Raw genomic sequence first — 24,053 nt, forward strand, 5'->3', positions numbered from 1 at the left:
ATGATTCACACACTGTCAGAGACGTCTTTAGTGATTTGGGTGATGTTCCTGTGAACTAGAATTTTCATGTAGGAATTATTTTAATAAATATGCAACTATTTGCTGTGTGTTTTAATACTAATTGAACACAGTGAAGACCATGGCATTGATAAACTATAAAATATTTTTGTGAAATAAATTGGGACCCCCATATTTTGATGTAGGACTCCCATTTTCTAACACCAGGAGTCCCAGGGACTCTCAAAAGTAAAAAGTGATGTAAAAATATTTTATTCACAATTTTTGAAGTTAAAAGTAATTTGCTTTCTATTCATTCACTTTTTACCACGCGAAAATTCGCATGACGTAGCCGACAATGCTGAGACAGCAATACTAGTCAGCGCACGTGTTGTTTGTTAATATCTGAATGCAAATGAAGTAGAAACGGGAACTTGCGAGACTTGCATGACGTCATGGGTCAAGCAGCTTTAAATTCAAGATGGCGGTTATTTCAAGGCGATCGTCGGTCTTGCTGCGAAAAATCCATTAGGAGGAGAGAAAAGTTACAAATACCGAGTAATTATTGAGCGGGTAGGTTATATGAACACCGGACAAGGTCCGTTTTGAAAAGTTATGTCACATTTGTGTCTTTGAAAATTTCTGGCGAAGGCCGTATCCTGTGCGATATTTGCGTATTAGACACATCGTAGCCCTTCCACTCCAATGACCAACCTACCCGAGTGGCAGAGGCTACGGATTCGCAGCAATACTATATACAGCATACCTGTAAAGTCTCTCTGAGAAGAATGCCAAAGTTCTTGGTACGTTTAGAAACTGCAAATTTGGTGTTAGTTTCCACTTCAAACGCACGAAGCAGAGTCATGGCATCTTCAACGGTCTTCACGAATCCGATGTGGTCGCTGGTGGCTTCAGTGAAAAAATTCATCCAAGAAATCATTGCGATGTATAATATGGTTTACGATGTGCTTTATTCGAGAGTCAGAATTCAAGTGGCGGTACCTTAGATTCCGCCGGGGATTTAAATTTGCCCGCGAAAATCTGTTTATTTGCATGATATTTGCATGTAGGGTCCGCCTGACCCTATATTTCCCCACGCCCTCTACCGGGGAAATGGGTCAGGGAACCAGACTATCAGGGAACCAGACTATCTCCACTGTATCCGAACCAAAAACATTGATAGAGGCAGTTCCCGAGATAAGGAGACAGGGCGTTTTCATTGGTCGCAATGATAACGCCCAGGTCGAAAGCGTTGCAGAGCGCATGCGCAGATTATCGCCATGCTGCCTTGCGTTTTGAGAGGACGTACGTACCGGCCGCCGCGTACTATGCATATAAGAAGGGGTATCAGTGCGGACGCAGATACCCGAGACGCGCAAAATCGATTTTCCTTCGTGGGTGGTATGGAACGCGAAAATTTCAAAAAAAATCACTAAATCTAGCGCTACACATTGTAAAGAAATATCGTCTGTAGTTCATCGAGAATTCAACTTATGTTAATTATAACTGGGCGAATTGAAAGATAAATAGTTAGATTTACCAAAGCGTACATTATTTAGTGTCTTATTAGTTTATTATATCGCTGAAAATCGCGAAGTCAAAATGTTGTCTCGTGCGTTTTGACAGAAAATACAACTCATTCACTCCTGAATTTTCTGGTCATGCTCATTACATGTTTCTTCTCCAAGTTTGATTTTGTCACTGTCCTTTTACACAGACATCCAACTGAAACGCTATGCCCTCAGTTTTGGCGATAAGGCCGTGAGACGGAAATGTTAACTTAAAATAGCACTGGCGGATACAGGTAGTCCTTGCAAATCCCTAAAATAACAGCTAAAGCGCATGCGTGAAGGTTGCCCTCTAGCGACGATACTCATTGTAGCGTTTCTCAAATATAATTTTTACTATAACCCAAACGGGATTCGAACCCCCACACACTCACAGCAACATCGCCTAGCTGCTAGGCCTCACACAAAACCAGTCGGCTACCGTTTACCGTTTCTCCCGTTTTCCTGAACTTTTGCGCCGGAGAAAGTATCTCCCCTATAAAAGTGCAGAAAATTAAGCTGAGGCGATTTACTGAAGCTTTGTATCTTTAAAGTGGCCAATATGAATTCACTAAAAAAGCATAAATGAACTCTTACTGATTGTCACTGATTTTTCTGAAATGCACACTTGCATATTGAGCCAGAAAGGCAAAAAAATTACAAGTATCACAGCTTCAAGGCTATACCTGAGTTCAATTTAACAATTATTGTTCTAAAAGTACAGGTTTAATTAATGATGAGGTTATGCGATTTACCTAAACTAATTATAAAATACGTATTTTTTATAAATCTTTTACAATTTGATGCAATAAGTATCTTACAACAATACAACGATAGTAGGCCCTATAAACTTTATTTTAACTCTATAGCCATGATAGGCATACGCCTCTTTTCACAAGGGTCAAACACAAAGAAAACTTATACACAGAAGACAGAGTACAGGATAACAACAACATTACAACACAGACAGGTTTCATGTAAAAGTGTCGAAAAACCTTTGTCGATAAAATTTGTAACAAGCCTGCTCAAAACCTCTAACACTTGTACAACTTCTTATTGCTGAAGGTCAATTGTTGTACAATTCGGTTCTAGCAAATGTAACTTGTAGAGCTTTATTATTAATAAATCTTAAAATCTTTGTGGATCTTTTTACTTCGTTGTTATATCCCGGATGTATGGAGGAGACTGGCCACAACATACCCTTGTAAACAGACACTACTATGTTGTACTTATAGCGATGGGATAGCAGATACCATTGTAGAAGTGTAAACATTTCAATGGATGAGGTACCAATGTCACAATTCAAAATCAGTCGCATTGCCCGCTTTAAAAGACAGTTCAAATGATCCATATCCTTTTGACTACAACAACCCCAAATACCGAGACCATAATCAAAATATGGTAAAGTGAAACTGTTATAAAATTGACGCCTTGCTGAAACTGGTAAAAATGCTTAAATTCTGGCAAGAAGATACAGAAGATACAGATTACTCTTTATTTTTCACAATACTATCAACATGACTCTGAATCTTCCACACCAAGCATCTTTTCGCTTTCTACATTTTCAATATCACTGTCACCATCTTATGATGGAACTTTGAGTTAATTTTCAACCAAAATTCATAAAATTGCAGCAAATCTAGATTGTAATAATGATTAATGTCTTTAATGGCAATAAATCATTGTTGTAATGACATGTCAAAAAGAAATTTAAGTGTTTCAGTCTTGTCACGCATAACGTTCACTGGCCGTCAGTCCATGTAGTGTTGATCTGAAAGAATAAGTTCACACCACTTATTAATATACATGCATATTAAAAACCAGCAAATTTATCATTTATTATACATATGTTTTAAAAGTATTTGTCAATGATTATTTATCAAGTCCTCAGTCAATTGTTAGGACAATTTAGTGCGTAAATTGTATAAAGAATGACACTCCTTGAAAATTATCACTTCAATGGATAAACATGCATGATATATTAACAGATATCAGTAGCAGATATTGTTATATAAAACAGGATTTTCACAAAACATCCTTCCATATCAGCTGTTCTGTACGTGGAATCGTCCGACTTAAATGCTCTCATTTGTTTAGGATCTCATCTCACAAACTTAATGCACATCCGATGTGAACTCCCAATAGACTCGCTATACTTGATATGAACTTCAGCCTAATTAGTATACAGCATCGCCCTCTAGACTATCATTTTCTCTAATGTGTACAGGTGAAGCTAAAAAATAGTCACTGCTATGGCTAAAGACGCGGGTCATAGGAAGGGGACTTTGTTTTTTTCATGTTTAATACTACGTCACATTGTAGACAGTCAGAGAAAAATCGAGAGAAGAATCGGAAATCGTACCCAAAAATGCAAGAAGGTCGTTATTGACGATAGACTATAACAGGTATGGATTCAGAGACGTATTGGAAGCCATCGATGCTGTTTTATTAAGTAAACTATAGCTTTTTGTCATGAAAATCCGTCTCCGAACTCGGCTGTACGTGCATATAGCGGCTATTCAATTTCCCGACTTCCTATGTTTCTATATGCATACCAAAGCGGCCATCACCGTATATCGAACAGCAAGTGACTGTGGCTCGAGGGTAACTTGCATGGTATTGTTTTTGAAATACCGCGACGGTTATAGCTATTCTGCATGATAATACATTAAGTAAGCGACAGAAGATTGTCAACTTAATGCTTCCCTAACAAATAACTGGATTAAACGACCGTGATACTAAATATGAATATTGTGAACGAAGTTATCATCAATTATATCGCCTGGAAAGTTAATGTAATTCCGGTTTTCAGGTGTCTGCATTTCATACGCTATCGTACTGTCAAATGACCTCCTCCAGAAGCGATATTCACAAAATCTATTCCTATACATAAACTGTTACGGAAATTACCGAAATTGTTCAAGATAAGGCCGTGAGACGGAAATGTTAACATCAGAAAGCAGGACATAATACTGACAACTTTCTCCTAACGATGCAATCCACTATCGTCAGCAATGTCAATTTTCTTTGGGCATATTTACATTATTTAGAGGAGGATTACTGCATGAACGGTCAATTTTGATCGGAGACCAGTATTCTTAAAATAAGATTACTTAAAATATTCGATCTCAAACTTACTTGGCGAAATTAAACGAAAATTTGGAGAGCTCCACCTACCTGAACCGTCACCCAGTCAGTCTGATGTTGCTCTGAAGCGCACGCCAGGACCCCTTGGCAACGATGGAATTTGGCATAAGCATGCTTAGCAACAACGGAAAAATCGCATATCTGCGTCCGCACTGTACCAGTATATGCATAGTACGCGGCGGCCGGTACGTATCACTCCACTCGTAACTGTGCATGTAGGCCCACGCTCCCTGCGTTTGATTGATTCTTCAGGAATCCTGTCGAATCACGTTATGTTACAATTTTTTAGTGCACAAAATGATACCCAAGCAGCTGCACGTCATGAAATCGAAAAACTGTATACGATCTTTAACACTGGACCGCAAGTGTAATGTAAGCTAGCAAAACCCACAGGTAAGTGGAGTTGCCGTGTACGCTTAGAGACACGCTTACGGTCCCCACATTTGTGGAGGGACCGTGATAGATAAACTACTACACGGCAACTCCACGTACCTGAGGTATAACCAGGGTCCCTCCTCAAATGCCATGAGACCTTGCTATAACGTTGTGCTACATCGATTCTCAGAGTGCTGTTCTGCGCGGTAGGGGGAGAGAAGCGGTAACATTTGATAATTTTTAACATAATGACCGTAGGTCATCAAGTTATTGTGATGGGGTTGAGTGGATGTCGGAGAGTGAAAATTGTCCGTAAACGACAAGAAGTCAAACACTGCTGAACAGACTGTGTTGATATTTGGTACATATGTTAGGACCATGTTCAAGGTTCCGATTCCTCAAAATGGTGCCAAACGAATCAGCGGTTAGATAGATATGGGAAATTGTTGACCCTCTTTTTCTACTAATTTATTTTAGGGGCCTTCCATATGTGTATTTTTGGAAGGTACACCGATACTGCACTTTGGACTGTTTTATGAATTATGGAATAGAAATGAGTGTTAGATGAATGCTAGAAACATGCAGGATGCACTGAATGGAAGTATCAGACATTTCCATGCTCTTTTAGGCATCAAAAGCGATAAAAAATAGCATATTTCATATTTTAGATTCTCACATTTGAGACGACCCTAGGCATTTGTCATATTATCTCATATCTGCTCACTTCAATCTTCAGTAAACATCCTTGAGTCAATATACAGACTTTGACATTCACATTCTAGAGATTAGCCTGTTCAGGCACAGTTCCCTGGAAACAGGTCCAAGATCACCATTCTGATAAAAATTAGAGGAATGTTGACAAATGTTAACTTCGGAGACTGATTTGATTGTTTTTGAGAGAATGGGCGATTCTGTTTGGATTTTCTTCAATATATTCTTACTTCGAACACTCTATTGAACTTGTCTATACGATACAAATGAATGTTGACAAAAGTGGGCTTCGGAGACAGATATATATTGTTTTTGAGAGACTGGGCCACTACAGTTGCAAGAGCCATACCCCAGTCTCTTTTCAAATTAAAGTGTTGTTTTTGGAGTTTCTTCAATATATTCATACTTCAAACACTCTAATGAACTTACGTTGGTAACAAATGACAGGAGTGTTGACAAAGGTTTGCACTGGAGACAGATTTTATTGTTTTTGAGAGAATGGGCTATTATAGTTGCAAAAGCCATGGCCCTGTCTCTTTTCAAATTAGAGTGTTGGTTTTGGATTTTATTCAATATATTTTTACTTCAAACACTCTATTGAACTTATCTAGGATAAAATGACAGGAATGTTGACAAAGGTTGGCTTCGTAGACTGATTTTATTGTTTTTGAGAGAATGGGGCATTATAGTTGCAAAAGCCATGGTCCTGTCTCTTTTCAAATTAGAGTGTCATTTTTGGAGTTTCTTCAATAAATTCATACTTCAAACACTCTATTGAACTTATCTAGAATATATATGACAGGGATGTTGACAAAGGTTGGCTTCGGAGACAGATTTTATTGTTTTTCAGAGAATGGGGCATTATAGTTGCAAAAGCCATGCGCCAGTCTTTTTTCAAATTAGAATGTTTTTTGGAGTTTCTTCAATATATTAATACTTCAAACACTCTAATGAACTTATGTAAGTAACAAATGACAGGAGTGTTGACGAAGGTTTGCACTGGAGACAGATTTTATTGTTTTTGAGAGAATGGGGCATTATAGTTGCAAAAGCCATGCCCCAGTCTCTTTTCAAATTAGAGTGTTGTTTTTTTGGAGTTTCTTCAATAAATTCATACTTCAAACACTCTATTGAACTTATCTAGAATATATATGACAGGGATGTTGACAGAGGTTGGCTTCGGAGACTGATTTTATTGTTTTTGAGAGAATGGGCCATTATAGTTGCAAAAGTCATGCCCCTGTATCTTTTCAAATTTAAGTGTTGTTTTTGGAGTTTCTTCTATATATTCATACTTCAAACACTCTATTGAACTACCTGACGCCCTCACGTGTGCCTTATATGTGTTGTCTCCGATAATTACTCATTCTAAGTGGCGATATAGAATCTAATCCCGGGCCATAGTCAACTAAGCATTACAGAGACAATGTCTACCAGGGTGCAAGAACTGTGCAGTCGCTCGATATCACTTGAAGAATTGAACACTGACAGCGGCAAAACCGGAGAAAATGATGATACGATAAAAGATATAATGGATGAACTTGGTACTATGAAATTGTCTATTTCCGGTTAAATAGAATCCCTTTCTGATGAAATAAATAACAAAATAGGACAAATTGACGCTGAAATGAGAGAGGTCAGGTCAGAGCTACAGCGGAAATGTGAACATGTTAAATTATTCAGGTATGAAACTGAACAACTACGAACACGATGTTTAAACTCGAATCTGAAGCCGACTGTACTACATCGCAATCAAAACGCAATGATTTCATTGTTTATGGAGTTCCTGAGCCTGCAAACGGAGAAAGCTGGGATGATAGTGAGGAGAAAGTGAAAGCCCTACTGAAAGACGAATATAACATTGACGGTGTGGACTTTGAACGTCCTCATCCGCTTAATACCCCTTCCCTTCCGCGACCAATCATTGCCAAGTGTACAAGTTTTAAACAGAAGGAACAGGTGTTAACAGCTGCACGGAAATGCGAATACTCTGAAACACAATACCCTGTTGCTGAAGATTTCTATATCCGTGTTCGTAACATCAGAAAGAACTTATCGAAATTTGTTAGACAAGCCCGGCAAAACAACCAATGATGTAGGCTTTCTTTATATGATAGAATTATTATCGAAGGTAAAGTGTTTGTGTATGATACAATGTTAACGATGATATCAAACCAGAAGGTAGATCAAAATAGGGTCTAGGCCAAGGTCTAAAGTGTAATAAATAAAAATACCGCAATTATACGGTGTCGCTCAAATTTGATCAGAATTGGTATATACCAGTATGGGTTACCAATGATCAACAATAAATGTTGTTTCTATCTGTTCAGTGGAGGAAAACTCTATGTTGATGTTATGACAATGATTTCTGCACAGTACAACCAGAAAAACAACAAGAAATATTTAAACCAGAAAAACAGGAATGACAAAAGTAATTAAGGTCTGAAACTTTAGGTACTGGAGGTCAACTTTAGCAACATGCATAGCAGAAACAAGCGCCCTCTTAGTTTGAGTATAGACGGTCTTCGCCCCCTCTACTGTCTATGGTTTCATCAGGTCTGTTAATATGTAACAGTTCATAAACAATGACAGGAAATGATTCAAGATCAGTGGAGTTGGCCTGTTTCTTACTGGCCTGCATATTTGCAAGATTTCACTTTTTCTTACCTCATTTGCACATTTTTGACACTGATGTGTTCATTTGAACAAATTCACATCTCAACCCCTACATCTACCTGTACACCAAATACTGAGACGGTAGATTTGGCGGTATGGGAGCCTTTGTGTGTGACGGACATACATCCGCACATACCACAAATCTACAGACATGCAAATCAAATGCAAATGAACTGATTCAGCTTATACGATTACCTCAAATTGGTATACCAAATGTGAGCTAAAAATGATAAGGATGTCTTCTCTAAAACTTGTATCTGTGAAAACCATTCTAATACTGCTGTTGATATTTCGACTAATGTTTTGAAGACACTGACACTTAAAATACGAAGGCTAAGGTTTTCGCATATGAGTTTCAATCAACAATTGCAAATCACAATATCCTTGGATTTGTAGAGACCTGGCTTAGTGGATCTGATGAAATGCTATGTATTCCTGGTTACGTTGGTTTTAATATGCCAAAGGTAAAACGATGTAAACGATGGCGCAGGGCAGGGGAGTTGCTGTCTATGTTAGTAATAATATTGTAGACGGTGTCACTCAATTGAAATGCAATTTGCAAGATATAATTGTACTACTGTTTCACAATGATTTCTTTCATTCTAAATCATCTACAGATATTGTTTACTTTGTGTTTACACTGCACTAGAATACTCGACTATATACCATAGTTTACTTGACGTAAACGGAATAGTGCTCCTCGAAGAGTGAATGTCAGATATATTGTCTGATTATCCAGATGTAAATGACATTTTAACAGGAGATTTAATGCAAGAACCTCTTCTGAGGATTGCAATATTTTAGATGATTCTATTGATTATTTACCATTGGAATCATATTCCTGTGATACATTTACCTTTCCACGCAAATCAAAAGACAAATTAAGTCATCAATAACTTTGGTAAGTCGTTTTTATCACTTTGTAAAATATTTGATATTCATATCGTAAATGGAAGTTTCGAACCAGACATTCCTGGAGAGTATACATGTATCTCAAATAATGGGTGAAGCGCTGTTGATTATTTAATCATCTCTACTGATTTATTTAGAGCTGTAACATATTTTTCAGTTATTGATATTGATCTGTCTGATCATTTTACCTATTGTATCAAACATTGAAGTGAATATGTGTATTCCATAGAGTCTCCAAAAGCCCTCTGTAAATGAATATGAGGGTACACGAAAGGCTGTCAAATCTAAATGAAAATTATTTGAAAGATATTTTTATTGAGCGCATGAGTGCCTCAGAAATGTGGGATAATGTACGTTTTGCGTTTGATATTTCTGATATTTCTAGCCGTATAAGTATATGTGTGATATTTTTGAATCTGCTGCTGAAGAAATGAAATACGAACAACGAAATTCATCAATATTCATCAGTACACATGCCCCATGGCTGGTTTGACCTGTGGTGTCAACAGCTGAAGTCTGTGAAAAACAAAAATCTTCGTAACTTTCGTTTACGAAATACAGAGTCTGATCTTTCTAATTACATAGAAAGTAAACGTAAATTCAAAGCTTTCTGAATGCAAAAGAAACAAGAGTATCACGATAACATTAACTTGTCATTACTGAAGTAAGGTAGATATAGCAAAACATTGTAGGATACACTATAGGAAAACATTGCGAGACTGGAGCGAGAAAATGACGCTTTCTCGCAATTGGTGAGAGTCTCTTGTTATTCTCACCGCAGTCAGTGAGAACATGAGCTGCGAGAAATACACTCCTTAGTGAGAATAAAGTGTGATAACAGATTCTCACCGGTGAGACTGGAAATTCCCACCAAGCATGGTGAGAATGTATCATTCTTATCATTCACCAATGAGAATCAACCAGACTCACCATTCACTGGTGAGAATCAAGTAGACTGAGTCTCGCTGTTCACTGGTGAGAATCAAGTAGACTGAGTCTCGCTGTTCACTGGTGAGAATCAGCTAGACTCGCTGTTCACTTTACCAGTTAACAGCGAGTCTGCTTGATTCTCACCAGTAAATGATGAGTATTATACATTCCCATAGTGAAAATTACCATTCTCACCGTACTTGGTGAGAATTTACAGTTTCACTGGTGAGAATCTGTTGTCATACTTTATTCTCACCAAAGAGTGCATTCTCGCAGCTCATCGGTCAAGCGTCACTTTCTCGCAATTTTTTCCTATAGTGATAAGTTTAAATCATTGAGTACAAAGTGTTTAAGCTCTGAAATCTCGGTAAATCAGTGGTTTGAGTATTTAAAAAAGTATTTCAATCTTTGTCGGATGACACAATAGCTCCTGATTTATCTATGGACGACACCTATAGTGAATATAACTCAATATTAGATAGTGTTATTACAGCAGACAAAATTCACAAAGCTGTCATGTTTCTATAATTTGCACCGGTTACTGTAAATCTTCATTCTAGTAATTCGCCAAATTTCAACATTTCGCCACTTGGGCTTGAATTCCCACGATTTACCGGAGGTGTAATTCTTAAAAATTGGCGGCAAATTACATTTTTCAAGTCTCTTCTGTTTAAATTCAATGGCAGCGCCATTCCAGGCACCCGCATGTCTCGTGAATTCCTATGATTATGCATGGAGTGTCCCACGCAAGGTTGGACAGTAGAAAGACAATGTAGTCGAACTTTTATCAGAACTGTAGCTGTTAAGTATCACTTTCCATATTTTCACAGCTTGGATTTAAAACAATGGTGTTGTGACATATCTCATGCATACTATGTAGTAATCATTGTGGAACAAGCGTTGGCAAGCTTTCTTGTCGACAAAGTATTGTAAATTTGAGAGTCAGACTTTGGGGGCCTTGGAGTGAGCACATCTCCAGGCTCTCGGAGCTAAGGGTTGCCCCAGGCAGCCATCAGGCTGACCTGGGGAAATAAAGTTTCGAGCGCAACGTTAATTCCTGTGTCGCCTGATCTATATATTTACTCCATCTACGCGTACTGTGGTCTGAAGTTTCCTTTAATCCTGATTCCGAACACCAAGAACACTCTTTTACTATTTGATAAAGCTATTCAGGAACTTAAAGCCAGGAAAACACCTGGTTTTGATGGAATGCCGGCTGAATTTTTCAAAGCTACTGAGGATGTCCTCCTATCATACCTTGTTAGACTTTTTCATTTAATCTTTAATTCCGGTAGTTTTCCAGAGGAGTGGACTACGGGTGTTATCGATCCACTTTATAATTCAGGAGACACTTAAATGTAAATAATTATACAGGTACCACGCTCTTAAAGGCCTTTGTTGGCACCAGATTGTCTCATCAGAAAATTTACCCAAAAGATTACAATTTCAAAGGAAAATAAAAGGCTATCAAACCTCCATAATCCTCTTATAATTACAGACTAGAACAAAGACGATCCCAGGGATCGCGAACAGTGCAACTTTAGCAAATTATTTACCATTATTTTGAATGAAATATTAACGAATGGGCAAAGGCAGAAGGAAAACTGTCAGAGTGCCAAACAGGTTTCAAAAAAGGATATTCAACCTTATATAATATTTTTACTTTATATTCCATAGTCAAAAAATATCTTTGTAGGAACGGAGGAAGATTTTATTGTGTTTTTGTTGACTTTGTTAAAGCATTTGATACCGTAAACAATACGCTGTTATTTACGTTACTCCTACAAATGATGTACAAGGTAAAATGCTTTTAATATCATATATAATGATGTTAGTAGAACAGGTCAGCATATCACAGAAAACTTTCATTGTCTAATGGGAGTAAGACAGAGATGTATCCTTAGCCCCTTTTTTGTTCGCTGCTTTCATAAATGAACTACAAAGTGTTGTTGAAAACGCGGGTCACATGGACGTTCAGATAACACAAGAATTGTAAGATATTTTTCTTCTGCTATATGGATATGCTGATGATATAACTCTGTTTGCTGATACAGTAGTAGGCCTACAAAGACTTCTAATTTTACCCAATTTGTTTGCTGATAAATGGAAAATCAAAGTAAATCTTGCACAATCAAAAATCTTCAGAAATGGTGGGATATTGAAAAAGACAGAACAATGGTTTTATAAAGGGGAAAAGGTTGATGTTGTATCGTATTATAAATATCTTGGCATTGTATTTTCTGGACGTAATGATTCGTTTAAAGCCACCAAAACTCTAGCAGACCAAACAAAAGAAATCCGTATTCATAATCGCGTAACCAAAAAGTTCGGAGAGAAATGGGACATAATTTGACATATACTTCCGATTTTGCTGTATGATGCTGAGTTATGGGATATCAAATGTATACATGTATTGAGACCGTACACTAATTGTTGTAAACGTTTCCTTGGTGTAAAACGTAACATTCCCACTGTTGCCGTACTTGGAGAATTAGGAACCCCTCTATTTATTTTTACATATGTTAGATGCATCGAATGGAGGGTGAAACTTCTGTCTATGCCGAATAGTAGAATTGCTAAGCATTCTTACTCGCTTTTAGTCGTTGGAGATCAAAAAGGGAAAACTGACTTGGTGACATATTTACGAAATATACTCTTAAGGTGTGGCTTCGGTCATGCGTGGGTCAGCCAAGGTGTTGGTAATAAACAAAAAAATTTTTATCACCTTTATGAACAGAGTCAAAAACAACTGGCAACATGAATGGTGGGAGGATGTCTCGAATACGTCGTTTACACTTATTTCGTCAAATCAAACACAAGCCATCTTTTAAGAATTATTTTCTTTATATTTGAAATCAATATATATCGAAAGGCACTGTCACAGTCCCAGTTACGTTGTTCCAGTCACAAACTATTGATTGAAATTTGTTCAAGTTGTAGTAAATACTTAGCGCGATCAGAACGTTCGTGTGAAATCTGTGATAGGCTACTCTTTCTATTGATGGTGAATTTCACTTTCTGTTCAAATGTAATCTTTACCACTGACAATCTACGGATTCAGTTTCTACCGAATTGGGCAATTAGAAACCCAGGTCTACGAAATGTAACGAAACTCTTCATGAGTAAAATTATACGTAATTTAGCAAAGTTTTCCTATCAAGCTTTTGAATTAGGGAAAGAAGCCTTGGTATTATTTACGTAGTGGTGTAATCTGTTTATGTTTATGTAATTCTTTTATCTGTATTGATGTTATGGGCTGAAGGCCTGAAGACAATAAAGTTGTTGTTGTTAAAAGATGTAACATTTCTGGTGCAACGAATTTCTGAAGGCAGTGCATTCCACAGAAAAGGAGTACGTACCGAAAAAGCTCTGTGACCATAAGACTTATTAAAATAACCGTGAGGAGGAGTTACACGCAATTTCTTAGAAAATCATAGATCTCTTTTCGTTACATACAGGTCAAATAAAGCGGTGCATCGCCACTAACAATCTTAAAAGTAGATATTAACTAATACGCGCTTTCACAGGTAACCAGTGAAAATCAACAGGAGTCGAGTGATGTGGTCATATTTATGTGTATCTGTGACTAGACGGGCTGCTGCATTATGAACAGACTGCAGACGATTTAGTTGGTCATTTGAAATACCATAGAACAAACTGTTACAATAGTCGAATCTGGAGGTAACGAATGCATGGATGAGTTTTTCAGTAGTGGGCTTGTCCAGTAATTTCAATACGATATAAGATAAACTACAACGTTTGATTAACATTCGAAGTGATATAAAACGTTGAGTAGGCCTATATGGCCTTCATTTTACATTTTACCAGTGATTTTACTAATTTGTAATGAAGCTATGGCAAAAATAATTTAATGGTCACGACCATTAATTCATTGTCATCATGGTTTCATGTATCGTGTCTAAAACCGGGGTCAAATATATGCATGGTCACCCATTCATTATCTTTCAACATGTCAAACAATATAAGTAGTATGTTGCATTAAACAAACTTCATGGAGAAATGGCCGACTTTGTCCCTTTAACATTATATGGATACGTTCATATTCAGGCTTATGTAGCAAGAGACTGACAAGAGCAGAAGTGAAACGGAAGTGAGAGCGCCGCCACTGTTTGAAGTGTGGCATGGCAACGATGTCGGCCGGGCCGACATCGTTACAGCGATGAAAACGCCCTGTCTCCTTATCTCGCGAACTGGTGTTCTGAAAACATTGGCACACGAGATGAGGGAACGTTCACGTGATGACATAACAAGTGGAATCATTGCGCACCCTGTCTTCGACAGATGACGTTCTGATTCTGAGATCGAAGTTTTTAAGTTCAAGATTCAAAATAGAAATAAAATAATTTCTTAAGCCTTTTCAAATGTAAATTATATTTTATTTATCAGTATATTTCATTAAACTTTGAAAATTGTGAAATTTTAATTATGAATCTGCGTCTGAAGTTATAGGATCTGAGGTCTGAGATCTGAGGATCTGAAACTGAGGATCTGAAAAGTCAACTACCACAAACGGTAGTAGTGGGAGTAGTGGACCTGTGAAAACTATCGATCTTGCGTTTGTGGTGAGGAAGTTCTCTCGGGGATACAGATACCGTGCACTGTACAGGTTGAACCTGGAGGTCGAAGCAAATGCGATAGGCAATGCTCGATCAATTTTGAAGCTTTTTGAAATGTCAGTGTAAAAAACTACTGATCTTGCGTTTGTGGTGAGAATACCTTCTCGGTGATATAGTTACCGTGCACCCGGAAGTCGATGCCCCACCTGCCTGCCGACTGCGTACCATTATTACGCTGTTTACAAGAAAACGCAATAGACTACACTAGACCCTCCACAGAATGGTGCATTTACGTTAGAACGTCCATGCCGTATCAATTTTGAAGTTTTTTGTCCCGTCAGTGTAAATTACGGCATTGCTGGACATGTGAAAACTATTGATCTTGCGTTTTTAAGGACCGTGGTTTGTTGTTAGAATACCGTCTCGAGGATATGGATACCGTGCACAGCACCGTGCAGGTCGTCGAAGCTCCACCGGCCGGCCAACTGCTGCGTAGGTTATGCTGCTACGATCGTAAAATCGTGGATAAATTGTTTCCAAATTTAGGATGATATTTTTGAACGATGTCAAAGTTTGGTGGATATCTTGAGGTGGGCGTGTAATACTTTTTGCCTGACGGAAAGGGCAGTGATATACGCGGGTGTCGACCGACGCTCATAAGCTTTAATGTCATTGTGAAATCGGGCCGGTTTGATTTTTAGATAGGGGTCGTGTTTTTCTGGTGGTTGGAAAGGCGAGGCTGAAGTTGTGTTATACGCAGGAAGAAAACCAATGATAGCATAATATTATATATAATATGATGAATTTAATCATTGAGTATGCCTTGTTATAATAATAGAGAGGTATGGACAATTTGTTTTTTGTCCTGTCAGTGTAAATTACGAGATTGGTGGACGGACATGTGAAAACTATTGATCTTGCGTTTGTTTGTGGTCTTTGTCTGACAAGCCGTTCCGATCTCCTTTATACTGTGCAGGGGAGAATGAATTACATTCCTCATGGGTTTACAATATGTCAAAAATACGAATTTTTGAATGGATTTACAATTCTATATATATAACAAGATGCTTCGCAGAACCCTCCTGAATGAAATAGTTCCAAATTCAATATGTTGTGTAAGAGCATGGAGGTAGGAAGAGAAACAGAGCTTTGTGCGCTACCAAAATGATTGGTCTAGCAAAGCGTCAGAGCCAAAATTGCTGAAGTGCCTTGACATGATGAAAATCGTCGACAACATAGATATCCAAAAAATGCACACACTGTCACAGTTTTCAGTTTTTAAATTGTAAAGTCAGTTCGCGAGTCACTTTTATCAGCAACATCCAAAAGAAAAAACTTTATCCAAAAGAAAAAACTGGAGATTGTTCCCTCCTACCTACTTGGGTATTACTTTTACTTCGTCTGCGAACTTTAAAAAAGCCGGGTCAGTTTTGAAAAACAAAGCATCGAGGGCGCTGTTCGCTTACATGAAGCTTTCAACTCTCTCAATGGAACACCAGTTGGGGTTCAATTACATTTATTTGATTCATAAGTAAAACCTGTGTTGCTTTATGGGTCTGAAGTGTGGGGTGCTTACTTATTCAGAAAAGTCAGTGTGGAAAGATTTACAGATTATTTTGCAAAACCTGTCAGTGAATTTGAGTCAATTCATATGAAAGCATAATACCCATTCTTGGTGTTAGTAAAACTGCCAGCATCCATACTTGTCTTGGTGAACTTGGGCGTTACCCATTACTGATATCAGTTATTTTGAATGTTATTAAATTTTGGGTTCGCCTTAAGAATTTGTCCAAGGGCAGTTTGCTGTATACTGCATTTGAACTCAAAAAAAGCTTACACAAGAAAGGTTTCTCGTGTTTCTTAAATTTTGTTGAGTCTGTTCTTCTACTGTGCAATTCTAGCATTTTGAATTGTGAGAAATGTAAACCTTCAACAGTTATCGAACTTGTGAAAAAGTCTTTAAAGTCTAAATTTAGGGAAGCCTGGAAAAATGCCTTGTCAAAAAATAACAAATTAAATGTATACTGTAGTATTAAAACATGTTTAAATGTGAAAATTATCTATCACTTGTTAAGTCTCCATTTCACAGAATTGCTTTGACAAAGGCAAGAATTTCTGACCATACTTTTGCAGTAGAAATTGGTCGTTTTGAAAACATTCCAAGACATCTTAGACTTTGTACCCTTTGTCATTCTGGTGTTGGTGATGAAATCCATTGTATTTTATTAACCAGCACAAACTGTACAAACAATTTACTTAGAAATAATTTTTAACATTCAGAACCAGTTAAAATGCTTTGACAATGATTCTCTTTTTAAGTACTTTTTGTCATGTACTGACAGTTGCATTGTTCATGTTGTTGCAAAATACATGAATGAATTGTTACAGATTTTAAGACAGAAAGTTTAATCACTTCTGAGCTAATGTGAATGAAGTGAATCTGAAAACTTTTTAGTGTTATACATTTTCTTCCCCTTCTCTTTCTTTCTGAGCCAATGTCATTATTGTGAACACGGCTAATAAATAAATAAATAAATAATATCTCACTAAATGGTTATCCAGCCTGAAACAGTCCGGGTCATTTCCAAAATTGGCGACGCAATACCATAATATTTTCCCCCTATCATTAGCCAATCAGCGGCCAGCGCGCCATCAGTAAAAATTGTATTTCCTTGCAACCTCCACACCATGCTAAGTGGCGTGAACGCAATGAGCGGGGTGAACGTTATACACTGGGGAGTTTCTCCCAGTGAATCCGGCATAAGTAACTCACTACTGCACAGACTCAGCTAAGAAAACCTCTCAGTCTGGCCTGGGCTGCCGATTCCAAATAGGTTTGTATGAAGCAGGAGAGATACAAGGGATTGAAAACTATTAAAAATGATATTATTTTTGAAAATTCACCGGCTTGAACCAAGTCTAGGTTATCTTGAGCAAACTAAGATCACCTAAAATGTGTACGAATAAGGGATGACATATTTTTACTTTATATAAACAAAGAAATACCTAGTTATAATTATTATTAGCTACTATTATTATACTGTAATACTTTATCTTTATTGAAGAAACTTTTAACTTATTTTTGCATCACACTTTTATTGCCACAAATGTGATGTAAATCCTATATTTACAAGCAAGCAATAAAAATATTATTATTATTATTATTAGGTGTTTGAAGGGGTGGTCAAATATTGTGAAAATTTGAATGATAATTGCTCAAATATTTCCTGTTGAACCATGTTGACTTTCAAAAGTAAGCTTAACTATTTACATGTACGGTGCTGGAACGAGTGGAAATTTGGAAGAAAATAATATGCACAGTCTCCAAAAACTCATAGTTAAACGCAAGAAGAATGCAAGTCAAAATTCTGATCATCCCTCCAAACATCTAATGGTCCACCCCGGCAGTCACTCAAAAGCAGTACCGATCTATAAATCCTCCCGTGTTGAACAATGGCTTGAACAGATATGAATAGATGACCCCTGACTGTGACACGGGCGATACCTTTTCATGAGTCGCCTTTTTTAATCGCCATCGAATAGTTCACAGTGATAACTCCTCAAAATTAACTTTCTCGAATTTTCTTTACTCTACAGATTTACAAAACTACTAACTTACGTTTTCTGCAGCGATAATAACATTGTGTAAATCACAAAACCCAAATAAACGTCGGTGTTACGATTTGCTTGATGTAAAATGGTATGGTCCATTGCAGGCGACAGACTGAACGAACGGACCCTCTAGAACTGCTGAGCAGACAAACCGACAACATGGAGACGTAGTTCGCCTAGTTACATTGTCACAGCTAGACAATCACCACAACTAGCCACAATCATTGCCACTACACTCTGTAAATTTGGTCCCTTTTTACATCGCATCGGAACTACCCATACGAAATGTGTCGTTGGGGGTGCACCACTACAAGCACGGTAAGTTGTCTTGACGACGGTTGATAACCGATTATATACGCGCTATTAGTATTACGGTGATTGCCCGCCACTATAGCTCTAGCTAGTCTCTAATCACTGTAACTTGTTTGCGAAGCGTTTCATCTTTTGTAGTATGCTTTTTAATGGGCGTAATTTATCGGTAAAAACAACATTAAACGCTTAAAACTCGTTAGGATACAAAATGGAGGTTTTATTGAATATCGTTTCTGATTTTCCCTAAACCCCACAGATTGTTGTTATGCTAGTGACGGGCAGTAATTAGTAGGACCGAGATACACTGCACAAGTCCATTAGTGTTTTAAAACTGTCGCGGTAACTGCAGTATTCAAGATCAAAGCGGTTCGATAGATCATGTGATGTAGATTTCCTAACAAAAGTAAAGAATTAATACTACTGTATGTTATGTTGTGCTTTATGAATACTGCACTACTTGTTACAAACCATGTTTTCAATTTTTCTTTCCTGATTCACCATGGCCAATAGGGTCATAGTTTAAGTTTAATAAACCGCTGACGGTGTTGAGGGCGGGATTCTGAATACAATCCGAAGCTCTCCGTAGATAAACATACCAAGGGCAATCAGTCGTGAAAGGCAGGCATCGCGGTCATTCCATTTCCAAGTCTGGAGCAGGAAGATTTTTGTTGTCTCGCGTACTTTGTGATGTCTGTACTGTTAGCGACAGATTATAATGCACAACTTGTATAATTTAAGACTTCCAACAATGCACATTTGGTTGAGCGAACACCTTATGTATACAACTTAGCTATTGAGGTATTACGACTTTATGAGCGTCTCAAAAATTCAATAACATTCTTTGACTTGACTGGCATTACCGATAAATAATTTCTCAGGGAGCTATTAACATCAACAGGTGGTTTTTGCCTACTACGCCCTTATGGTTTTCTGTACATACTAACCTAGATGTAAGGGTGTCTTGGTAAAATGGTCACATGGCCGTACATGTCACTGATGGACAATGAATGCTATTGTCAATTGAATCATATTGTGGATAGAGGGACTGTGGCTCAATATTATATTGGCTGCATTCAACTCAATATAAAACTGAGTGCTATTTCTGAGTCTTTCATCTAATAAGTGATCAATAAAATGTTAAATATAGTCATGTTTGTCAAAGTGTTCTTGTCAACATTTTCTGCATAATCCACTGGAGATCTCCTATTCTACAACACTTTATATATATATATATATATATATATATATATATATATATATATATATATATATATATATATATATATAATATTATGTTATATATACCATATATATACCATATATATAATATATATGATTATATATATATATATAATATATATATATATATATATATACCATATATATATATATATACGTGTGTGTCTCTGTCTGTCTCTGACTGTGTGATTTCTACAATTTTCAACATATGTTGAAGTAATAATTCAAACACAAGCTCTTTTACCTCAACTATGACAGTGGTAACTTTGTCTATGAACTCATTGATAACAGTGTGTTTCTTTTTTCACAGACATACATGTGTAAATGGTGTGGAACAAGGTATTGCAAAGAATGTCTACGAGGCGACTTCACTGGAGAGATGTTGGCAGCAAACAGATGTAGAAAATGTAATCAGGCAAGTCGAATATTAATATAATCCCAAGGATTTTGGGTTTTGATTCAAGAAGATATGAATCAGTAAGAGAAAAGAGGTGTGGCAGATTTTGATTGGATTGAATTACATGTATTCGTGTATAATGAGCAAGGTTTAGCATTTTAAAATTCTGAAAATAAATTTGTTTCTGCCATGTCTTCACATCTTGCTGATATTGTCATGTTGAATTGACATCAGTCACAGTAAAGTGATTCAGTGATAGTACTGTCTACAAAAACAACTGAATACCGGTACCTGTATTTGAAGAAAACTTACATTATTAAGTTGAGTAAAGGTCTATTTGGCGTCAATTCTAGTGAAGAGAGACATGCCAATGATTTGATTGACAACAAATAAATACAGTCATAATTGCTATCCTGATTGGCAATGCAAAATAAGACAAATATCTGTGTAAGATTTGTGCAGTGTTACCGTGTGAAAGTAATTGAGTTACAATCAGACAATAGTTTAAGTTGCTAGTCTCATGCTATGTATGGTGTTGGAAATAAACTGGTCAACACATTGATTCAAAATGCTGGTCAACATCAATAGTAACATGACTACAAAAATGTCAAATGTCTTCTTATTCCATAATTTAAATAAAAAAACAAAAAAAAAGTCATGGCAAAACACAAATACACAAGAATATTTGCAAACATAAACACTGTATTTCATGAATCATTTGTAAATGTTTTCCTTGTAGAAATCTTGCCAAGGTGACAGAGTAGAGTATGTTGTTCCAGAGAAAAAACCTGGTGATGATGACAAGAAAGGAAAAAAGTCAGCATCAGCACGGGGTTGGAGCAAGTCACCATCCAAGTCTGCCAAAAGAAAATCTGGTAAAAAATCTGGTAAAAAATCTGGCAAAAAATCTGGAAAGAAATCAGGAAAAAAGAAAAAGAAATAACTCTGCCTACATCACCATGAATTTTCATGTCTTTGAATGTTAATGTTACATTGTATTTTGTAAAGTACAGTTAGAAAATTTACAAAGCCATTCTTGCAAATTATTGTTTTTGTGTATCTTAGCCGAAATATTAAATTGATCAACATTCAAAGGAAGATTTACAATATTGGAAACTTGAATCAGGGAATTCTAATGACTAGATCACATTCATTCATTGTGTCTCTGATGTAGTCTACATGTATAAGCTTTCAAGTCAGAGTAGCCAAATCTATCTACATGCCTTTATATCTAATCCAAATGCCTTTATTATATTTAATCCAAATGCCTTTTCATATCTAATCCAAATGCCAAATTTAGATTTGGTGCCATATTTAGATAACCATGTCTGAAAGAACCAACATATAGAATATCCATCATCCTTTCTTTGTGCAAACAGTTACTCTACTTTGTTGATAATTATTTCCAAAGAAAGTTCTGCTCTTGTGGAAAAATTGAACAGCAAAATAAAGCTTTCATATACTTTGTTGAAAATTTTCTGTTGCTAGCATACAGGGCATGGGTGCATATTGGGGGGGGGGGGCATGGGTGTTTATTATTGGCATGAACCCAGTGTTTAGTGGGGCATGGGTGTTTATTGGCATGGACCCAGTGTTTAGTGGGGCATGGGTGATTATTATGGCATGGACCCAGTGTTTAGTGGGGCATGGGTGTGTATTGGCATGGACCCAGTGTTTAGTGGGGCATGGGTGTTTTATTATTGGCATGGACCAGTGTTTAGTGGGGCATGGGTGTTTATTGGCATGGACCCAGTGTTTAGTGGGGCATGGGTGTTTATTATTGGCATGGACCCAGTGTTTAGTGGGGCATGGGTGTTTATTGGCATGGACCCAGTGTTTAGTGGGGCATGGGTGTTTATTATTGGCATGGACCCAGTGTTTAGTGGGGCATGGGTGATTATAGGGGCATGGGAAAGATAACAGGGAGATGAGTTCCAAAAGAAAAGACACATTTTAGTTAGCTTACCTCGACATTTCAGCTAGCCCTGACATTCCAAGAAATTGAAGAAACCAAGAAAATATTGCTGGGAACCCTTGTTCATAAATGTTGGCAAACTAAAATGTGATATGTCTACGGCTTTGTCATGAAATTTCGTTATCGATATTTTGCTAATGTCAAGAATAATTTGCCAATGTCAAGAAGGATTTGCCAATGTGATTATTTATACTATCATAAACAAAGAATCAAGATGTTTACAACTTCATAGAAACCATATCTTGAAGATGTTTATTTACATTTTACATTTCTATAGTGAGCTGATAATTTATTCACTTATGTACGGTGCCATTTGGGTAGCATACATTGAGATAGAAAATTAGTGTTGTTGTTGGTAGTGTATAACTTTTCAACAGTACATCAACGTTACAAAAGCTTTTCAATGGCTTTGAAAATTGTTCAATGATAGAATTGCGGCAATATTTCGAACCTGGCAAATTAATTTCACAGTTTATTAAATGTAATAGCTTTTAAGTATGTAGTACATTCAATCAATTTAGGAGTACAAATACTACAAAGTATCACGTCATTTACTGTAGTATTCCATTTTTCATGAGTCCTTGATTATAGAATATACTGGCTGTGTTTTGACCATACATGATTTATTTTCCGTGAAAAGCTTTTTAAAGACATCAGATGAAGATGAAAAATAATTTTTTCTGTTATGGCTTTTCAATCCATATTGTAACATGAATATACTTTGAAATCAGTACCATTTTAACATGCATATTTTTGATAAATGGAATTGCCTATTGCATTGTGCACATAAATGGAATTGCCTATTGCATTGTGCACAAATTTTTAATATAAAAAACAGTACACCGTGAGACTTATTTACTAAAGTACAGCAACTATTCACTTTCTAAGTTATTTTAAGATAAAGAGAAAAACTGCAGCTTCAAGTTCTTTATTTCTAATAGTATGTGAATTTCCGTAAAAGTCAAAAATAAAGTGCCAATTGTATTTTTTTCAACATGGAAGACCATAAGACAACGAATAAAGATTTCTAGATGAAACACTTTTTCTTGGTTTAAATTGTTATCATAAATATTAATCAGAAAATATTGTAAAACATAGTGTCAATGACACTTGGCTCATGTTTGATTTGATCTGGCAGGCTAGAGCTATATTTACCCCTGGGAACATGCATACAAAGTTTTAAAGCAATGGGACATGCGATTTCAGAGAAAATGATTTTTTGACCAAAAATGGGAAAAATTACCAAAAAATACACATATGAAAATTTCACCACAATTTGAACAAATCTGTTAGAGACCAACCCTAAAATCATGCATAAAGTTAAAGGGACAAGCACTTTCAGGGAAGATTTTTTGACCAAAAACAGGAAAAATTGTCCCCAAGGTACAACTATCAAAATTTCACCACAATTTGAACAAATCTAACTAAAGCCACTATTAACAACCTGCATACCAAGTTTCAACCACATCTAGCCTCTGGTTACATAGTTTTAGCGATTTGCTGGATGTTCTCATTTTTTACCTCATTTGCATATTTTTGACACTGACATGTTCATTTGAATAAATTCACACCTCCACCCCTGGGTGCACCTGTACATGGAATACTAAGACAGTAGGTGCTGCAGTTTAGGAGTTTGATGTGGACGG

At 36.8% G+C, this 24,053-nt stretch overlaps 1 protein-coding gene across 1 annotated transcript; it reads left to right on the plus strand.

The window, feature by feature from the left end:
- The first annotated feature begins 551 nt into the window (after positions 1-551).
- Positions 552-23,444, plus strand: LOC139124758 (uncharacterized). Its single transcript, XM_070690868.1, has 4 exons — positions 552-570; positions 18,589-18,802; positions 20,346-20,450; positions 21,172-23,444. The coding sequence occupies exons 2-4, from the start codon at positions 18,770-18,772 to the stop codon at positions 21,373-21,375; spliced, it is 342 nt and encodes a 113-aa protein (XP_070546969.1). The 5' UTR covers positions 552-570; positions 18,589-18,769; the 3' UTR covers positions 21,376-23,444.
- The last annotated feature ends 609 nt before the right edge of the window (positions 23,445-24,053 follow it).

This window comes from Ptychodera flava (genome assembly GCF_041260155.1).
Source record: "Ptychodera flava strain L36383 chromosome 23 unlocalized genomic scaffold, AS_Pfla_20210202 Scaffold_24__1_contigs__length_23054250_pilon, whole genome shotgun sequence".
Taxonomy (NCBI): Eukaryota; Metazoa; Hemichordata; class Enteropneusta; family Ptychoderidae; genus Ptychodera; species Ptychodera flava.

Excerpts from the sequence above, each read along its gene's own strand:
- LOC139124758 (XM_070690868.1), top strand. The coding sequence starts at position 18,770 with ATGTGTCGTTGGGGGTGCACCACTACAAGCACG. Across the intron at positions 18,803-20,345 it reads GGTGCACCACTACAAGCACG|ACATACATGTGTAAATGGTG; the intron begins GTAAGTTGTCTT and ends CTTTTTTCACAG. Across the intron at positions 20,451-21,171 it reads GATGTAGAAAATGTAATCAG|AAATCTTGCCAAGGTGACAG; the intron begins GCAAGTCGAATA and ends TTTTCCTTGTAG.